The sequence below is a fragment of the Giraffa tippelskirchi genome, chromosome X, assembly GCF_054371585.1.
Source record: "Giraffa tippelskirchi isolate mGirTip1 chromosome X, T2T-mGirTip1v1.2.pri, whole genome shotgun sequence".
NCBI lineage: Eukaryota > Metazoa > Chordata > Mammalia > Artiodactyla > Giraffidae > Giraffa > Giraffa tippelskirchi.
In genome coordinates, this window is record NC_137289.1 from 67,072,686 (window position 1) to 67,087,500 (window position 14,815).

Consider the following 14,815-nt stretch of genomic DNA (forward strand, 5'->3'; position numbering starts at 1 on the left):
TCTTCGGAAGATCCGACCCAAGGGGGCCCCCAGCATTCAAAATAGAGACAAAACAACAAAAGTCCCAGGAGGAAGAAATTCCAAGACAAGCCATGGTGGCTCTAAAAATTTCCAAGAAGCACCGCCCTCGATGACATCAACCTTATGATCTCCCTTCTTGGGGACAAATAAAAACCCTCACTAATCAAGCTGAAAATCTGGTTTCTCAGCAGGGAATGCCTCGGAGCCCTGAAAATATTTTTGTTGCTATGCTTGCTTTCATTTCTCCTGCTCAGGCTGAACTAATTAATCATACTTACTGGGCTTACATACTCAACCCTCCTTTACTACAGGTTGTAGAATGGACAGAAAAAGGACCAATCGTATCCACCAATGACTCAATACATATACCTCCTCCTTGGAGCCTGTAGGGGCCCTCACACCCTGAGGAAGAAGGGAGATTAATTAATATTTCTCTAGGTTATGAAGTCCTTCCTTTGTGCATGGGGCCAGCAAAATTATGTATAAACATTAGTCGACAAACTTGGGCTTTCATCCTGCCTCCAAAAAAGGACTTTCGGACATTGCTTGGATTATTTACTGCCCTTTCTTTTTAATGGGAACCATGTCAATACTACGGGAACTCTAGGAAAAGGACAAAAAGTATTATGCGAAGGGTTCACTTATAAGAACTTTAAATATACTCCTGTTCGTTGGGACAGATGTCAAGCCAAATCAGGAAAATTAATGTTTGTGGCTAATTACATCATTGTCGATTGGGGACCCCATGGTATGTGGTTATCTAACTGCTCAGATGATATTAACAGCACTGTCTGTGATTATGCTACTCAAGTAGCCTGGAAGGTTACTCAAACTACGATGGAACATTACCATGACAAAGGACTTCTTGGCTGGCTTGACGGTGGAACGGCATACCCTCATCCTCGAATCGTCCTCGATAAACGGGTTGGGCCAGAACAATGGGACATTTAGAAACTTGCTGCAAGCACTGAAGAGCTTGGAACTTGGGCTGGATATTTCACAGGAACTAGTCGTGGTTCTAGTCATTATTCCTTTGATTATAATCAATCGTATTTCATACAAGCTTGTGTTCCCCTCCCTTTTGTTATAGCTATAGGAAACTTACAATTTAATGAGACTTTACGTTCTGTAACTTGTATAAATTGCAAATTATATACTTGTCTTAACTCTTCCCTTTCCATAAGAAATGAATCCCTTTTGATTCTTCAATCTCGACGTAATCTATGGTTACCAACAAATCTCCAACGGCCCTGAGAAGAAGGTCCCATGGCCGGACTTGCTTCCCGTTTACTTACTAAATTACTCCAATGATCTAAACGATTCATTGTGTGGCTAATCCTTGGCATTTGGGGATTGATAGCTATTTGCACCACTGCTGCTGTCACCAGCATTGCTTTACAAACCTCACCTCAACACACAATTTTATTCAAAATTGGACTAAAGATGCTCATACTATGTGGGCCACTCAGGCTCAGATAAATGAGGAAGTTCAAGATGAAATACAAGAACTAAAAATGGCCATCCAATGGGTCTGAAATCAATTAATAGATTTGCAAAAACAAGTGATACTAAAATGTGATTGGAATTCTACTCAATTTTGTGTTACTACTGTTCAATTCAACCATAGTGCCTACAACTGGGAACAAATAAAATTTCATTTACAAAATATACATGATAATGCCTCTCTGAATGTACAATTATTGCAAAAAGAAATTTTTGAAACCTTTTCTAAAAATCTGCCCTCTTCCAATAATTTGGAAACTAGCTGAACAACTATCTGATCAGTTATTTGGGCTAGACCCTCGAAGATGGTTTCAGAGCATTACTCATAGCATCAGGCCTGGAACTATAACTTTGGTAATTGTCCTGATAATTATATTTGTTGTATACCATTGCCTTTCTACAAAAATTGTTAAGACTAAACAAACTCAATTGTTACAAATATAACAAAAAAGGGGGAATTGTCAGGGAACGTTTAACTATAGGATTCCTGTATATTGTTTTCTGTTTCTCATGAACCCTCTGTGCCTTATCAGTTCCTGGTAAACAGGAACAAGTGGAGCAGCACGCTGTTCCCAGGACTGAGGTCACGGGATGGAACGCATGCATGGATTTCCTTTAGTAACCTTTTACCCTAAGGTAAAACTGTTTAGTCACGACCCTCTTACTCAAGTTATGGATTGTCTTCTGGCCTTGTGATGATTGTTGTTTCTTGTTATTTCCTTGGTAACGGTTGTTATACGTCTGTTTTTTTGTTCTTTGCTTATTTTTTACCCAAAGCTTCCTTATATAACAATATATAAGCTCATGCAAACATGGAATAAAGCACCCTAGTTCCATTAGAGACTTGGGTCCCCTGTGTCCTTTTTTCTCTCTGGCTAGTTCTTTAGAGCGTGGAGGCCTGCTGAGCTCACTTTCCTGCCTGAGCTTTCAAGACCTCCTTGAGAGGATGCCCTGTGCCTTCATGAGTGGTACAAGCCCTATTCTAGGGCTTTATTGGTTTTCTACGTAACCCAGGAAATATTAGTCTCTCTCTCTTTTGCTTTCTGTCGACTCCTGTCCCCAGGTTCCATTCTGTCAAAAAGACCACAACGGATTTTCCCCTATCTCTTGTCTACTTTCTTATTGACTTTCCCACTGCTTTCCATCCCACAAATTTACTTAAATATTGTGTCTAAAGCTATTCTTATGAATCACACAGAGCACATTACTAGTAACAACTGTAGTGATTTTCACATAAGGGATAACTTATTTAGCTTTTAGTCTGCAGGCAACATATTAAATGTTCACCTAAATCTAGTCTATTGTCTTCTATATATTTCCTTATCACTTTTTTTTAACCATTGTCTATACTTATATGTAAAAAATGGCATCCCTATTCTTCGTTGATTCCTATGAGTGCTTTAAAACTGCCTTCCGAAAACCTTTACTAGAAGATTGTTTTGGCCATAATCAGAGGAATAATGAAGTAGTTTTACTTCCTAGACAGTTATTATCGCTGATAAGCGTGAAATATCCTAGGCCACCCTCTTCTTCAGTCATTACATAAAAAAACAATGCAAATAAAATAACATTTCCTTCTGTTATGGCATAAATGATTACTTTTGAATCATTCTGCTGACTACATGAAGACGTGACAGAAATAAGTGAGTTATTTTATTTAAATAATTAAACAGACATTCTAGAGTTGTATGTTACTATTCAGAGTAGGATAGTTGATTGCTGCAGTAGTGAAAAGGAAGACCCAAAATCTCAGTGGCTTAACACATAACAGTTTATTTCTCACACTCAAAACATTCACCCCAAGTCCATCAGCTCTTCAGGGCAGGTCCCTTACAAACAGAGACTTAGAGATACAGGTTGCATCCATCTTGTAGGTACACTATTTGGAGCACACTGCTTTCAGGTCCACATGGCAGGTAAAGAAAGCTGGAGGGTCACACAGGACTTTTTACTGCACCGGTACTGAAACGACACATTACTTTTGTTTACAATCTCTCTGTAATCCTTCTGCTAGAAGTAATAAATGGCATTGCCTAACTACAAGCGGCTGGGAAGTGAATGCGAGCACATAGATATTTGATAGTTGTTAATGTCTTTGCCACATTCTACAAATAATACATGCTTTTTAATATTTTAATAAAAAATATTTTTTGGAAAACTCTATATGGATAAAAATATCCGTTAAATATAATAGTTTTTATTGGCATATAGATATAGCTATATTTTAGGAAAACAGCTACAGTTACGAAGCTTCAGTGTGACTTAACAAGGCATTACATTTATAATGTTCCAAGAATGTTACTGAGATTCTGATGTATGCACTGCAAAAATTTGGGGAGTCAACACGTTATTTATCTACCAGATGTTTTCTATCTTTATAATAATTTTACTTGTGATTCAAGGGAGCTGACATACAATCAGCTACTTAAAAAAAATAGCTATTTATTCTCTCCTCATGCCAAAATACTTTGTACATATGACATTACAATTAGCACATCCTCTGTAATGGGTGTTTTTTAGGCATCAATTTATAATTCATATTGCTCTGATATAAAATATGTAAAGCAAAAATAAATTTCAACTTATTTCAGCATAGTGGTAAACATGAATCAGCAACAAACACGAAGCAACAAACTCTAAATCTTAGTAAAATATGAAACAGATTATAATTTCCTAATTTAACTCCTATTTTAATTCAATATTAATGCTTAAGACAACAAATTTTTAAACAGCATACTAAGATTTTGGCAGTAGTTTTATGTAACAAGACATACAGTGTACTAGAGGTCTGGCATTCAACTTGCTTACAGTAAACCAGCTTCAATATGAAGGTATTAAATATTTTTTAAACCTTCTTTTTTACATGCTAAATATTTTGGAAAGTAGGCAATCAACCACAGTAATGAAATTAATATAGTAAGATTAAGAAATTAAAAACTTGAAACTTGTACCCTAAGCATAAATCATATTAAAAAAGGATTACTGATTATATAGAATGTCCCTGGATAATCAAAACTTAATAGTATAAAACATGCAAAACATTTCAGGATAAAGATTTATTAATAAAAAATACCAGGGTCTATTTAAAATGATTCTCCTCCAAAGGGTATCAAAGTTAATTCAAATCATGTAACACTCTAACACTAAATATTATTCAGTACTGTTGAAGTGGAGGTAAGTTTTATAAAACTGGAGTTTTACATATACTGTAAATTGCTGTCTTTCTTGTTCATGTGAAGCAGCATACATTACTAAGTAAGAAAAGAATGGCTGCTGCACTAGCAAAAATAGGATGTGTAAATATCAAAGGCACACTATTCAGCTCACCAAAGTGATAGCAAACTCTTTCCCCCCCACAAGCCCTTTCCCCATGTAAACAAAAGTTTATTAAGGAGAAAAGAAAAATAAACTAAATTTTAATCTTTAAATGTAAATATTTTGAGACATTAATGTTAAGTCCATGCTTCAAAAAGGTCAACTATTGTTGCCTGGATATTTCTGAATATATTTTAAAGATGTATCCAAATTAGATACTTTTGACATTAGATACATTGTTTGGTCAGAATTATTTATCATCTAAAACATTTAATTTAATTCTAAACATTTTAACCACTAGTATGACAACACAATTTTAGCTCTCAGAGAAATTAGCCAGTGGAGGGAAAAACACGTAAACAAAACAAAACCCTACGTTTAAGCTGCAGGCAACAATTACGGCCCTTTCTGGCACAGTGGCATTTGACTGGCAACAAAGTCCAGGAATAATTCTGTTAACACAGGGAAACTCATGCATTTTGGTAAATATGCTCTAACACTCACAGTTGAATTTTCCTATAGACCTTCCTTGCTTTTTTCAACAGGTAAATCTTCCTTTTCTTTCTTGATACTATCCTGATTTGTGACTTGAACCTGATTTCTTTTTCTTCTTCTTACTATGTTTTTTGTGCTGTTTCTTCTTCTTCTTCTTTGCTTTTTCTGTTGCTTTTTCTTGCTCTTCACGTCTTCTCTTCTTTTTTGCTTGCATCTCCTCTTCATAATCTGATTCTGATGAGGACTCCAATGATAAAGGTTTATCCTCAGGATAAGTCTTCTTTCTTTTTTTGCTGAGACTTCTAATACACTTTTCTTTCTCTGTTTCATCCTTTGACTTCTTTTTCTTTTTTACAGATTCCTTGTTCTCTGATTCAGAACCACATGGAGAGCTTTCTGATGATTTGTATGAATGGTTCTTCTTTTTCTTTCTCTTTTTTCCTTCTTTCTTTTCCTCATCTTCAGAATCTGGAGAACTGCTTGAAGAATCAGTGCTTGATGAAGAAGAAGATGAAGACCGACAAGATTTCTTCTTTTTCTTTTTCTTTCTTTCTCTTTTTTTGGATGAGCTCTCATTTCCACTTAATAATTTCTCTCTGCTTTTTTCTAGTTCCTTCTTCCAGTTCTCATTCATTTTTTCTTCAAATTCAGCTAATGCCTTGGAGCCTTTCTTTTTATTTTCTAATTGTTTCTTCACTTCTTCCCAGGTGGGCCTTGGTCGATTCAGATAATCTTGTATTGTTGGGCCTGCAGATTGAGATGGGCCCCTCCATCTGGCCATGGCTATAGGATTCATATAGGCCACCCGATTGTCCCGCTTTCCCATGGTGCCTGATGGTTCCCAGAGCAGACTCTCAGTTGCTAAAGAGAATAAAGACAGACACCCTCCTTAAATTCTTCATCTGCTGGTATACCAAGCAGGTTCCATTCTGTGAGAGAAGCAGATGGAATGATTAAAAAACACCTTTAATATAAGACAAAGTAAGCACATAATTGTAATTGTTCACTGTTTATCACATAGTATGGTAGAAAGATTTACAAAATCTTAGACCTTGAGGAAAAATAATATATACACAAAAGTTTTACATATTTTAGACATTGTTGTGTAAATATAACATAAAGTGTTTTTCATATCTCATGTAAGTTTCTGTTATCTAAATTTTAAATAACTATTTATTTTTATATTGTATGTTACTTACCTTTTTTCTTTCTTTCATTCTGCCTTACATGGTATAGAGAGAAATTTCTGTAGCCAAATTCTGTACCAGGCAGACCTTCCCTATTTTAGTAGAGTGCAGCACAATCCATTCCACTCTTTGACAGAAACCTAGGAGTCATGCCTGAAAAATCCTTCTCCCTCAATTCACATATCCAATTCATTAATAAATCTTGCTGTTTAAACCCCCACAAGAGGTCTCATGTTTGCTCACTTCTCTTCATATATGCTGTCATCAAAATAGTGCAGGTACTGTCACCTGTCATTTGGATTATTAATCCCTATTAGATGCCAGGGATTTCTCAGTGTTGTGCAGTGGATTATTTTATTCAGTCTCTAGACTAATCTAGAGGTTAGTCATAGATCAACATGCTATGAAGTTGATTCTGTCATTATCCTATTATAGAAATGAAGAAACTGAAGCTTAGAGAATTTGAGTAACTTGCATAAAGTGACATAATAAATGGCAAATGGTAAAACCAGGATTTAAATCAAGGCAGCATGAGGCCAAACCCTTTACACTTAACACAATATTATATTGTCTCTTGACATCAACTTCTTGACAGCCCTGTTTTTTGCCCTTATTCTCTTCCCTTTTGGTCCCACACTGAAATCAGAAGGATTTTAAAATAGTCTAGTGGCTTTATATTTTAATGAAAATCAATCCAAATTCCTATAAAGATCCAATACGATCTGTCCTGCTTATATAGCTCTTACATTTCATTGGCTTTCTCAATTCTGTCTTTTCCAGTCTTCTCTTGGTTTCTGGAACATGCTAAGCTTCAAGCTTAGCCACCTTGGCCAGTTTCACCTCATCTTCAGATCTCAGTTTGAAGGTCAGTTCCTCAGAAAGGCAACTATTAAGTTGAACTATATAAAATCACCAATTATATGGAACAAAAATAGTCAAATACTAGCAATTTCACATGGCTCAAACTTATATTATGTTGCTTCTGTATCTATCCCTTACACTCATTATTCTGTATCAAAGTTTCTTGCCTCTTTTATTCATAGCACTTAGAAAACTGATGATTATTTTCTTTATCTATTTGGATGTGTATTTGTGTGTGTGTGCATTCATGTGTGTGTTCACATGCATATGCATGTGTGTATTCATTTCTAAATATAAGGCCAAGAAGGGTAAAGTCACATTTGACCTGTCTTCTAGCCATGATGTTCCCAGTACCTTACATGGCATCTGGCCTACACTAAGTACTCAATAAATATTTGCTCAATAATAAACAAAAAATGAGTGGATTGATGGATGGGTAACTCTGTGAGAGAGGTGCATTCAGAGAAGGCTCCTGGAGTTGGTGATGTCAGTACAAGATTTTGAAGAATAAATAGGAGTTCACTGAAAAATTAGGAACTGAAGGACATTCTAGGCAGAAGAAACAATATGTGAAGAAAACAAAGAGACTTGAAAGATCACCATGTATTTAGTATTGATGGAGCCTAAAGTGTAAGAGGGCAGTAGCAGGAGATGAGGCTGCATAGGAAGTAAATAGCCTGATCACAGAGGCCTTCTTAGGTCATTTTAACACCTTAGATTTTGTGCTATAGTTGTTAGGAAGCCAACACAAAGTCTGAAGAGAAAGATGATCAGATATATCACAGATTTTTCTGTCAGTCTCCATCCTGACTTTGACCCTTTAAGTCGACCTAATATACCTACCCTGCATAAGCTCAATGCCACAGATTTTTACAGTGACTCTTGGTACTAGTTTCTGGATTTGATTTGTTGTGTTAACTTACTCTCCCTCCTCTTCAGTTCTCTTAGGTATTTTTGTCATTTTCCTTCTTATTGGAATCCAAAGGTCTGTCAAATATCATTGTTTCCCATACTTGATCATCAAATGTCTTTAAGGATTTTAGTTCACATTCAATTAATTGGTGGTTGTTTCTACTACTGAACACTTAGAATAGCATAATTCATTCTAATTACAGTTCCTTGAAACTTAGCCCTAATATCATCTAGAAAGACAGGCAAAGACCAGTTCACAAAGGTTTGAATGAGATGCTGAGGTTTGAATCTATTCTATGGGACTTGCAATGAAGCTAATGGGGAGACAGTGACTATTTTAAGCAGGAGAGTGATATGATCACATGTGAGTATTTAAGAGACAATTTCTTACAGTATGAAAGATGAGCTGGAGGTAGGTGAACCTGAAGACAATGAGGTCAATTCAGGTATTCATACAGATAAGAAAAGAGTCTGAAATAAAAATAGTGGTATTATGAGTGAAAAAGTGGGAAATATGAGCCATACTAAGGAGATTCTACTGGAATTAATGAACAATTAGATGCAAAGCATGAGGAAGAGAAAGGAATCTAGGGTGAGGTTCTGGCCTGTTGTTGTAGTTCAGGCACTCAGTGTCCGACTCTTTGCAACCCAATGGACTGCAGGATGTAAGGCTTCCCTATCCTTCAATATCTCTGGGTGTTTGCTCAAACTCACATCCATTGAGTTGGTGATGCCATTTAATCATCATCCTCTGTCACTCCCTTCTCCTCCTGCCCTCAATCTTTCCCAGCACCAGAGTCCTTTCCAATGAGTTGGCTCTTCACATCAGGTGACCAAAGTATTGGAGCTTCAGCTTCAGCATCAGTCCTTCCAATGAATATTCAGGGTTGATTTCCTTTAGAATTGACTGGTATGATCTCTTTGTAATCCAAGGGACTCTCAGCATTTTGAAAGCATCAATTCCTCAGTGGTCAGCCTTCTTTATGGTCCAACTCTCAAATCTGTAACATGACTACAGGAAGAAACATAGCTTTGACTATATGGACCTTTGTCATCCAAGTGATGTCTCTGCTTTTTAACATGCTGTTTAGGTTTGTTATAGCTTTCCTTCCAATGAGCAAAATGTCTTTTAACTTCATGGCTGCAGTCACTATCCACAGTGATTTTGGAGTCTAAGAAAATAAAATCTGTCATTATTTCCAATTTTTCCACATCTATTTGCCACAAAGTGATGGGACCAGATGCCACGATCTTAGTTTTCTGAATGTCGAATTTTAAGCCAGCTTTTTCACTATCCTCTTTCACCCGCATCAAGAGGCTCTTCAATTCCTCTTAGCTTTCTGCCATTAGAGTGGTATCATCTGCATATCTGAGGTAGTTTATATTTCTCCTGGCAATCATGAGTCCAGCTTGTGATTCATCCAGCCTGGCATTTCTCATTATGTACACTACATAATAGTTAAATAAGCAGGTGACAATATACAGCCTTGAAATAATCCTTTCTCAATTTTGAACCAGTCTGTTGTTCCATGTCTGGTTCTAGTTGTTGCTGCTTGACTGCATACAGGTTTCTCAGGAGGCAAGTAGGGTGGTCTAGTATTCCCATCTCTTTAAAAATTTTCCACACAGTTAAAGGCTGTAGCATAGTCAATGAAGCAGAAGTAGATGTTTTTCTGGAATTCCCTTGCTTTTTCTACGATCCAACAGATGTTGCCAATTTGATCTCTGGTTCCTCTGCCTTTTCTGGCTTGTGAGACAAAATAAAAGGCCAACGACTGGATAATATAGGAAATGGCATAGACTTTGAGTAAAGTTCTAGGTTCAGTGTTAGATCTATGAAGCTTGAAACATGTGAATGAACCCACATGTAGGAAATTGGATATATGGTTGATAAAACTCTGGAATGTGACCTGAGTTAGAGATACAGGATTGGCAGTCACTGCATGATGGCTAAAGTCATGAGAGAAAGTTAAATTACCTTGAGGGAAGATTTCATATGAAAAAAGGTTTGAGCACTGGGTCCAAATGAACAACACACAAGGGGCTGGCAGAGAAAGTAAAATTTACAAAGAAGACATCAGAAAATTAGCCAGAGTGGTAAGAGCTACAGCTGTATCAGAAAATAAAGTAACGTCACAGAAAGAGAGTGGGGAGAGTAAAGTTTCAAGTTTCAATAATCCTTAAAGGTTCATAAATTTCACTTGAGCAATTTCTAAACATTAAAATTTGAGGAAAAAACCTAAATGTTCATCAATAACAAACAGGATGTATGAATTATAGTACACACATACAGAAAGTTCACCAATGTAAATACTGGTTATCTCTGCATATGAGAAGGCATTATTTCCTTTTGTAAGTTTTCCTACACTATTTATATTTTTTTTTACAATGAGCAGGTATTAAGTTTAACTTTAAAAAAATCCAGAAAAAAAAATGATGTTATGGACAACAATACTAAATCAAATAGGTCAAATAAGATAAAATCTGAAAATGTCCCTTATATATGACTTTGAAGAAATTATTAGTAACTTTTGCTAACACAATTTCAATTAATTAGGGCAGAGACCAGGATGACAGATGGTTAAAGAGTAAATTGGAGGTGAGAAATTAGAGACATAAGGTGTGTGTTAGTTGCTCTGTCATATCTGATTCTTTGCAACCCCATGGACTGTAGCCTGCCAGGCTCCTTTGTCCATGGAATTCTCCAGGCAAGAATACTTGAGTGGGTAGCCATCCCTTCTTCAGGGGATCTTGCTGACTCAGAGATCGAACCTGTCTCTCCTGCATTGCAGGCAGATTCTTTACCATCTGAGCCACCAGTGAAGCCCAAAGAGAGATGAAGAATTTTCAAAAAATGATTTTTTACTCTTGTTTGTTTTTATCATAGAAGAAACTTGAGCATATTCAGAGGGTGACAATGTTTAAATAGAAAGACTTTAAAGAAGACAGGAAAGAGAGGCAATAATTCTTTGTGGCAAAACCATAGAAGAAACAGAGAGGAAACAAACGCATAGTTAGAGGATCTCCCTTCTTGAAAGAGCAGAGGAAAATAATAAAGAGTATGGGTATAGTTTTTTTTTTTTTCTTTTGTTAGTGACAGCGGAAATGTAAGGGGGAAATTTGAAACATTTCTCACATAAGAGCCTTCATTTTCACTCAATCATACATGCCAAGGTCATCTGCTGCGATTGACAGGTTGAGATAGCATTGGAGTTTTGAGAACAATAATTACAATTTGGAATAACACCAGACATGTGTTGTGAGAGGCCTTCAGACTTGCAGAATCTGTGTGCTCTTTTCTCAGAAGATAATAATGCTGAGAAAAAAAATAACAGCAACAAAGTCTCTTGCTCAAGTACTCTGTCTTAAAAGTACTGTGGCTTACTTTCTGTTTCTATTTTAGAAGAGAAACTTTATTTTCTTTATCTCTATTCATTTGTATGAAGTATGCTGATTTTGTATAAAGATTAGATACAAATTGTAACAGCCTTGCTGGTGATCTAAGTATTATAACAGTTATCTGTTCATTCATTTTTATAACAACTCCCTTTTGATCATCTATTATGCACCAGACACTATGCTATATCCCATGGAGATTATGGTCTAGTAAAGGTAAAAGTCATTACACAAATATCAAACAAGTGAGTATTAACTATAATCATGATTAGAATGATAAAGGAAAAGCATAGGACGCTATGAATAATAAGTGAACTAATTTAGAATAGAAGGTCAACTCTGAGATACTAACACACAATTAACATGTAATCTGAGACCTGATGGATAAATTAGAGCTAGCTAGATGAAGGTGACTAAAGAGTAAAGGAGTAACAAAAGAGCCAAAGTTGACTATATGTTCCAAGCACAAGCAATATCAGATGCTAAGGCCCTGAGGTGAAAAGGAAAAGCCAAATGCAATGCATATATTCACATTATTACACTGTTGTAAACAAGTCATCATATCCACTTCTCCATGTTAAAAGTGATTGTATCAACACCATTTTTCATTGAACATGCTCAGGTGAAAGTCAGTATGAATTCAAATTAATTAAAAGCATATTTTAATGTTTCACAGTCTTAATTTCAATTGTCAGTATCATCAAGGCTAGTTATTTTAAAGAGCTACTTTATTTTACAAATCATTTCATTCAATTTTTAATGATATGTCAAACTGTAGGCAACATACTGTCTCTCACAGACATAGGGACTTCAGCAGAAAAATCTTTGTAAATAGTTGGCAATAGCTCTGAGACTTTAAAACACCCAACTCTTCTGCAAAGGTCTGGACATTTGGATGCAGCCTTTATTAAAAAATAAAATTAATGTTCTTTATTACCACTAGTGAATGTAAGTTTAAATACCATGCTACTGAAATAAATGCCTCATAAACCTACATAAAGGCTTTAAGATACCAATGACTCTACTATATTATAAAATAATAATAATCATATGCACATATGCTAGCAAAGTAATGCTCAAAATTCTCCAAGCCAGGCTTCAACAGTACATGATCCATGAATTCTCAGATGTTCAAGATGGATTTAGAAAAGGCAGAGGAGCCAGAGATCAAATTGCCAACATCGCTGGATCATTGAAAGAGTGAGAGAGTTCCAGTAAAACATCTACTTATGCTCTTCTGACAATGCCAAAGCCTTTAACTGTATGGATCACAACAAATTGCGGAAAAATTCTGAAAGAAATGGGAACACCAGATCATCTGACCTGCCTCCTGAGAAATCTGTATGCAGGTCAAGAAGCAACAGTGAGAACTGGATATGGAACAACAGACTGCTTCCAAATCAGGAAAGGACTATGTCAAGGCTATATATTGTCACTCTGCTTATTTAATGTATATGCAGAGTACATCATAAGGAATGCTGGACTGGATGAAGCACAAGCTTGAATCAAGATTGTCGAGAGAAATATCAACAACCTCAGACATGCAGATGACACCACACTTATGACAGAAAGCGAAGAGGAACTAAAGAGCCTCTTGATCAAAGTGAAAGAGGAGAGTGAAAAAGTTGGCTTAAAACTCAACATTCAGAAAACTAAGATCATGGCATCTGGTCCCCCATTACTTCATGGCAAATAGATGGGGAAACAGTGGCAGACTTTATTTTTTGGGGCTCCAAAATCACTGCAGATGGTGACTGCAGCCATGAAATTAAAAGACACTTACTCCTTGGAAGAAAATTTATGACCAAATAGACAGCATATTAAAAAGCAGAGACACTACTTCGCCAACAAAGGTCCGTCTAGTCAAAGCTATAGCTTTTCCAGTAGTCATGTATGGATGTGAGAGTTGGACTATAAAGAAAGCTGAGCGCCGAATAATTGATGCTTTTGAATTGTGGTGTTGAAGAAGACTCTTGAAAGTTCCTTGGACTGCAAGGAGATCCAACCAGTCCATCCTACAGGAAATCAGTCCTGAATATTCATTGGAAGGAATGATGCTGAAGCTGAAACTCCAATACTTTGGCCACCTGATGTGAAGAACTGACTCATTTGAAAAGACCCTGACGCTGGGAAAGATTGAAGGCAGCAGGAGAAGGGGATGACAGAGGATGAGATGGTTGGATGGTATCACTGACTCAATGGACATGCGTTTGAGCAAGCTCAGGGAGTTGGTGATGGACAGGGAGGCCTGGTGTGTTGCAGTCCATGGGGTCACAAAGAGTCGGACACGACTGATAACTGAACTGACTGACATGACATACGCACATATATACTACCAATACCTTTAATTATCATTATGTTCTGCTATTTCACACTGACTGATAATATAGAGGATAGTCACAGTTTTATGGAATTCACAGGCCAAATAAGAAAAAAAAAAGAGGGTTTATGAGGACGTTTAATGATACTTGACAATTTCCTGAAAATACTAGTTTTAGCAAGTATATATAAAATGATATCTTTCTTCTAAATAAAACTCAAGGAGCAACACATTCTATTCTAGTTGGTAACATGACTGTTTTGAGGGAGAAATTATCCCTTATTTTGTCTGGAATCAACATGATACAAAGCTGTGCTATGTTAAAATCCTTCACTTCAGGTGAATTCCCTCTGGCATAGCTGTGTCATGGAGCATTTATCATTCCAGAGAAAAGGTGTAGAATTTGAAATACTGCCTCTTTTTCTGTCTACAGAATTGTCAAATGACAAGGGATCAGTCTCTAATATCTTAAGGATGATACCAGGAAGTTTATAGCAGCAATAAAATATTTCAGATACAAGAGATAAAATGGAAAAGAAAGGCTATGAGAGGATAAAGTTCTAAGTATAAATTTTAGCTAATTGTTTATTTTAAAGAAATGAGTACTTCACCCTCTTATTTCTCTTAATATAGTAATATATTTTGGATTTTATATTCAGAAAAACAAATTATTGTTATTATTTAGCTTTTATGATGATGAAGTGAAATGTTTTTTAAAACAAACTTTCTGTATTAGAAAAGATTTACAATAAAGTTGCAAGTAAAGAATCTTTTGCATCTAGTTTTCTTATTGATAATGTCTTAC

At 36.1% G+C, this 14,815-nt stretch overlaps 1 protein-coding gene across 10 annotated transcripts in view; it reads right to left on the reverse strand.

Moving 5' to 3' along the window:
• Window positions 1-3,281: 3,281 nt before the first annotated feature.
• The window catches only part of FAM133A (family with sequence similarity 133 member A), an 86,537-nt gene continuing 75,003 nt past the window's right edge, over window positions 3,282-14,815 (reverse strand). For 9 of the 10 annotated variants that reach the window (XM_081567460.1, XM_081567455.1, XM_081567461.1 and 6 more), the window contains one exon: window positions 3,282-6,263. In XM_081567460.1, coding sequence (XP_081423586.1) covers window positions 5,411-6,160 — 750 coding nt within the window. In that variant the 5' untranslated portion in view covers window positions 6,161-6,263 and the 3' untranslated portion in view covers window positions 3,282-5,410. The remainder of the gene's footprint in view (window positions 6,264-14,815) is intronic. The other variant, XR_014076138.1, reaches the window with a different exon arrangement.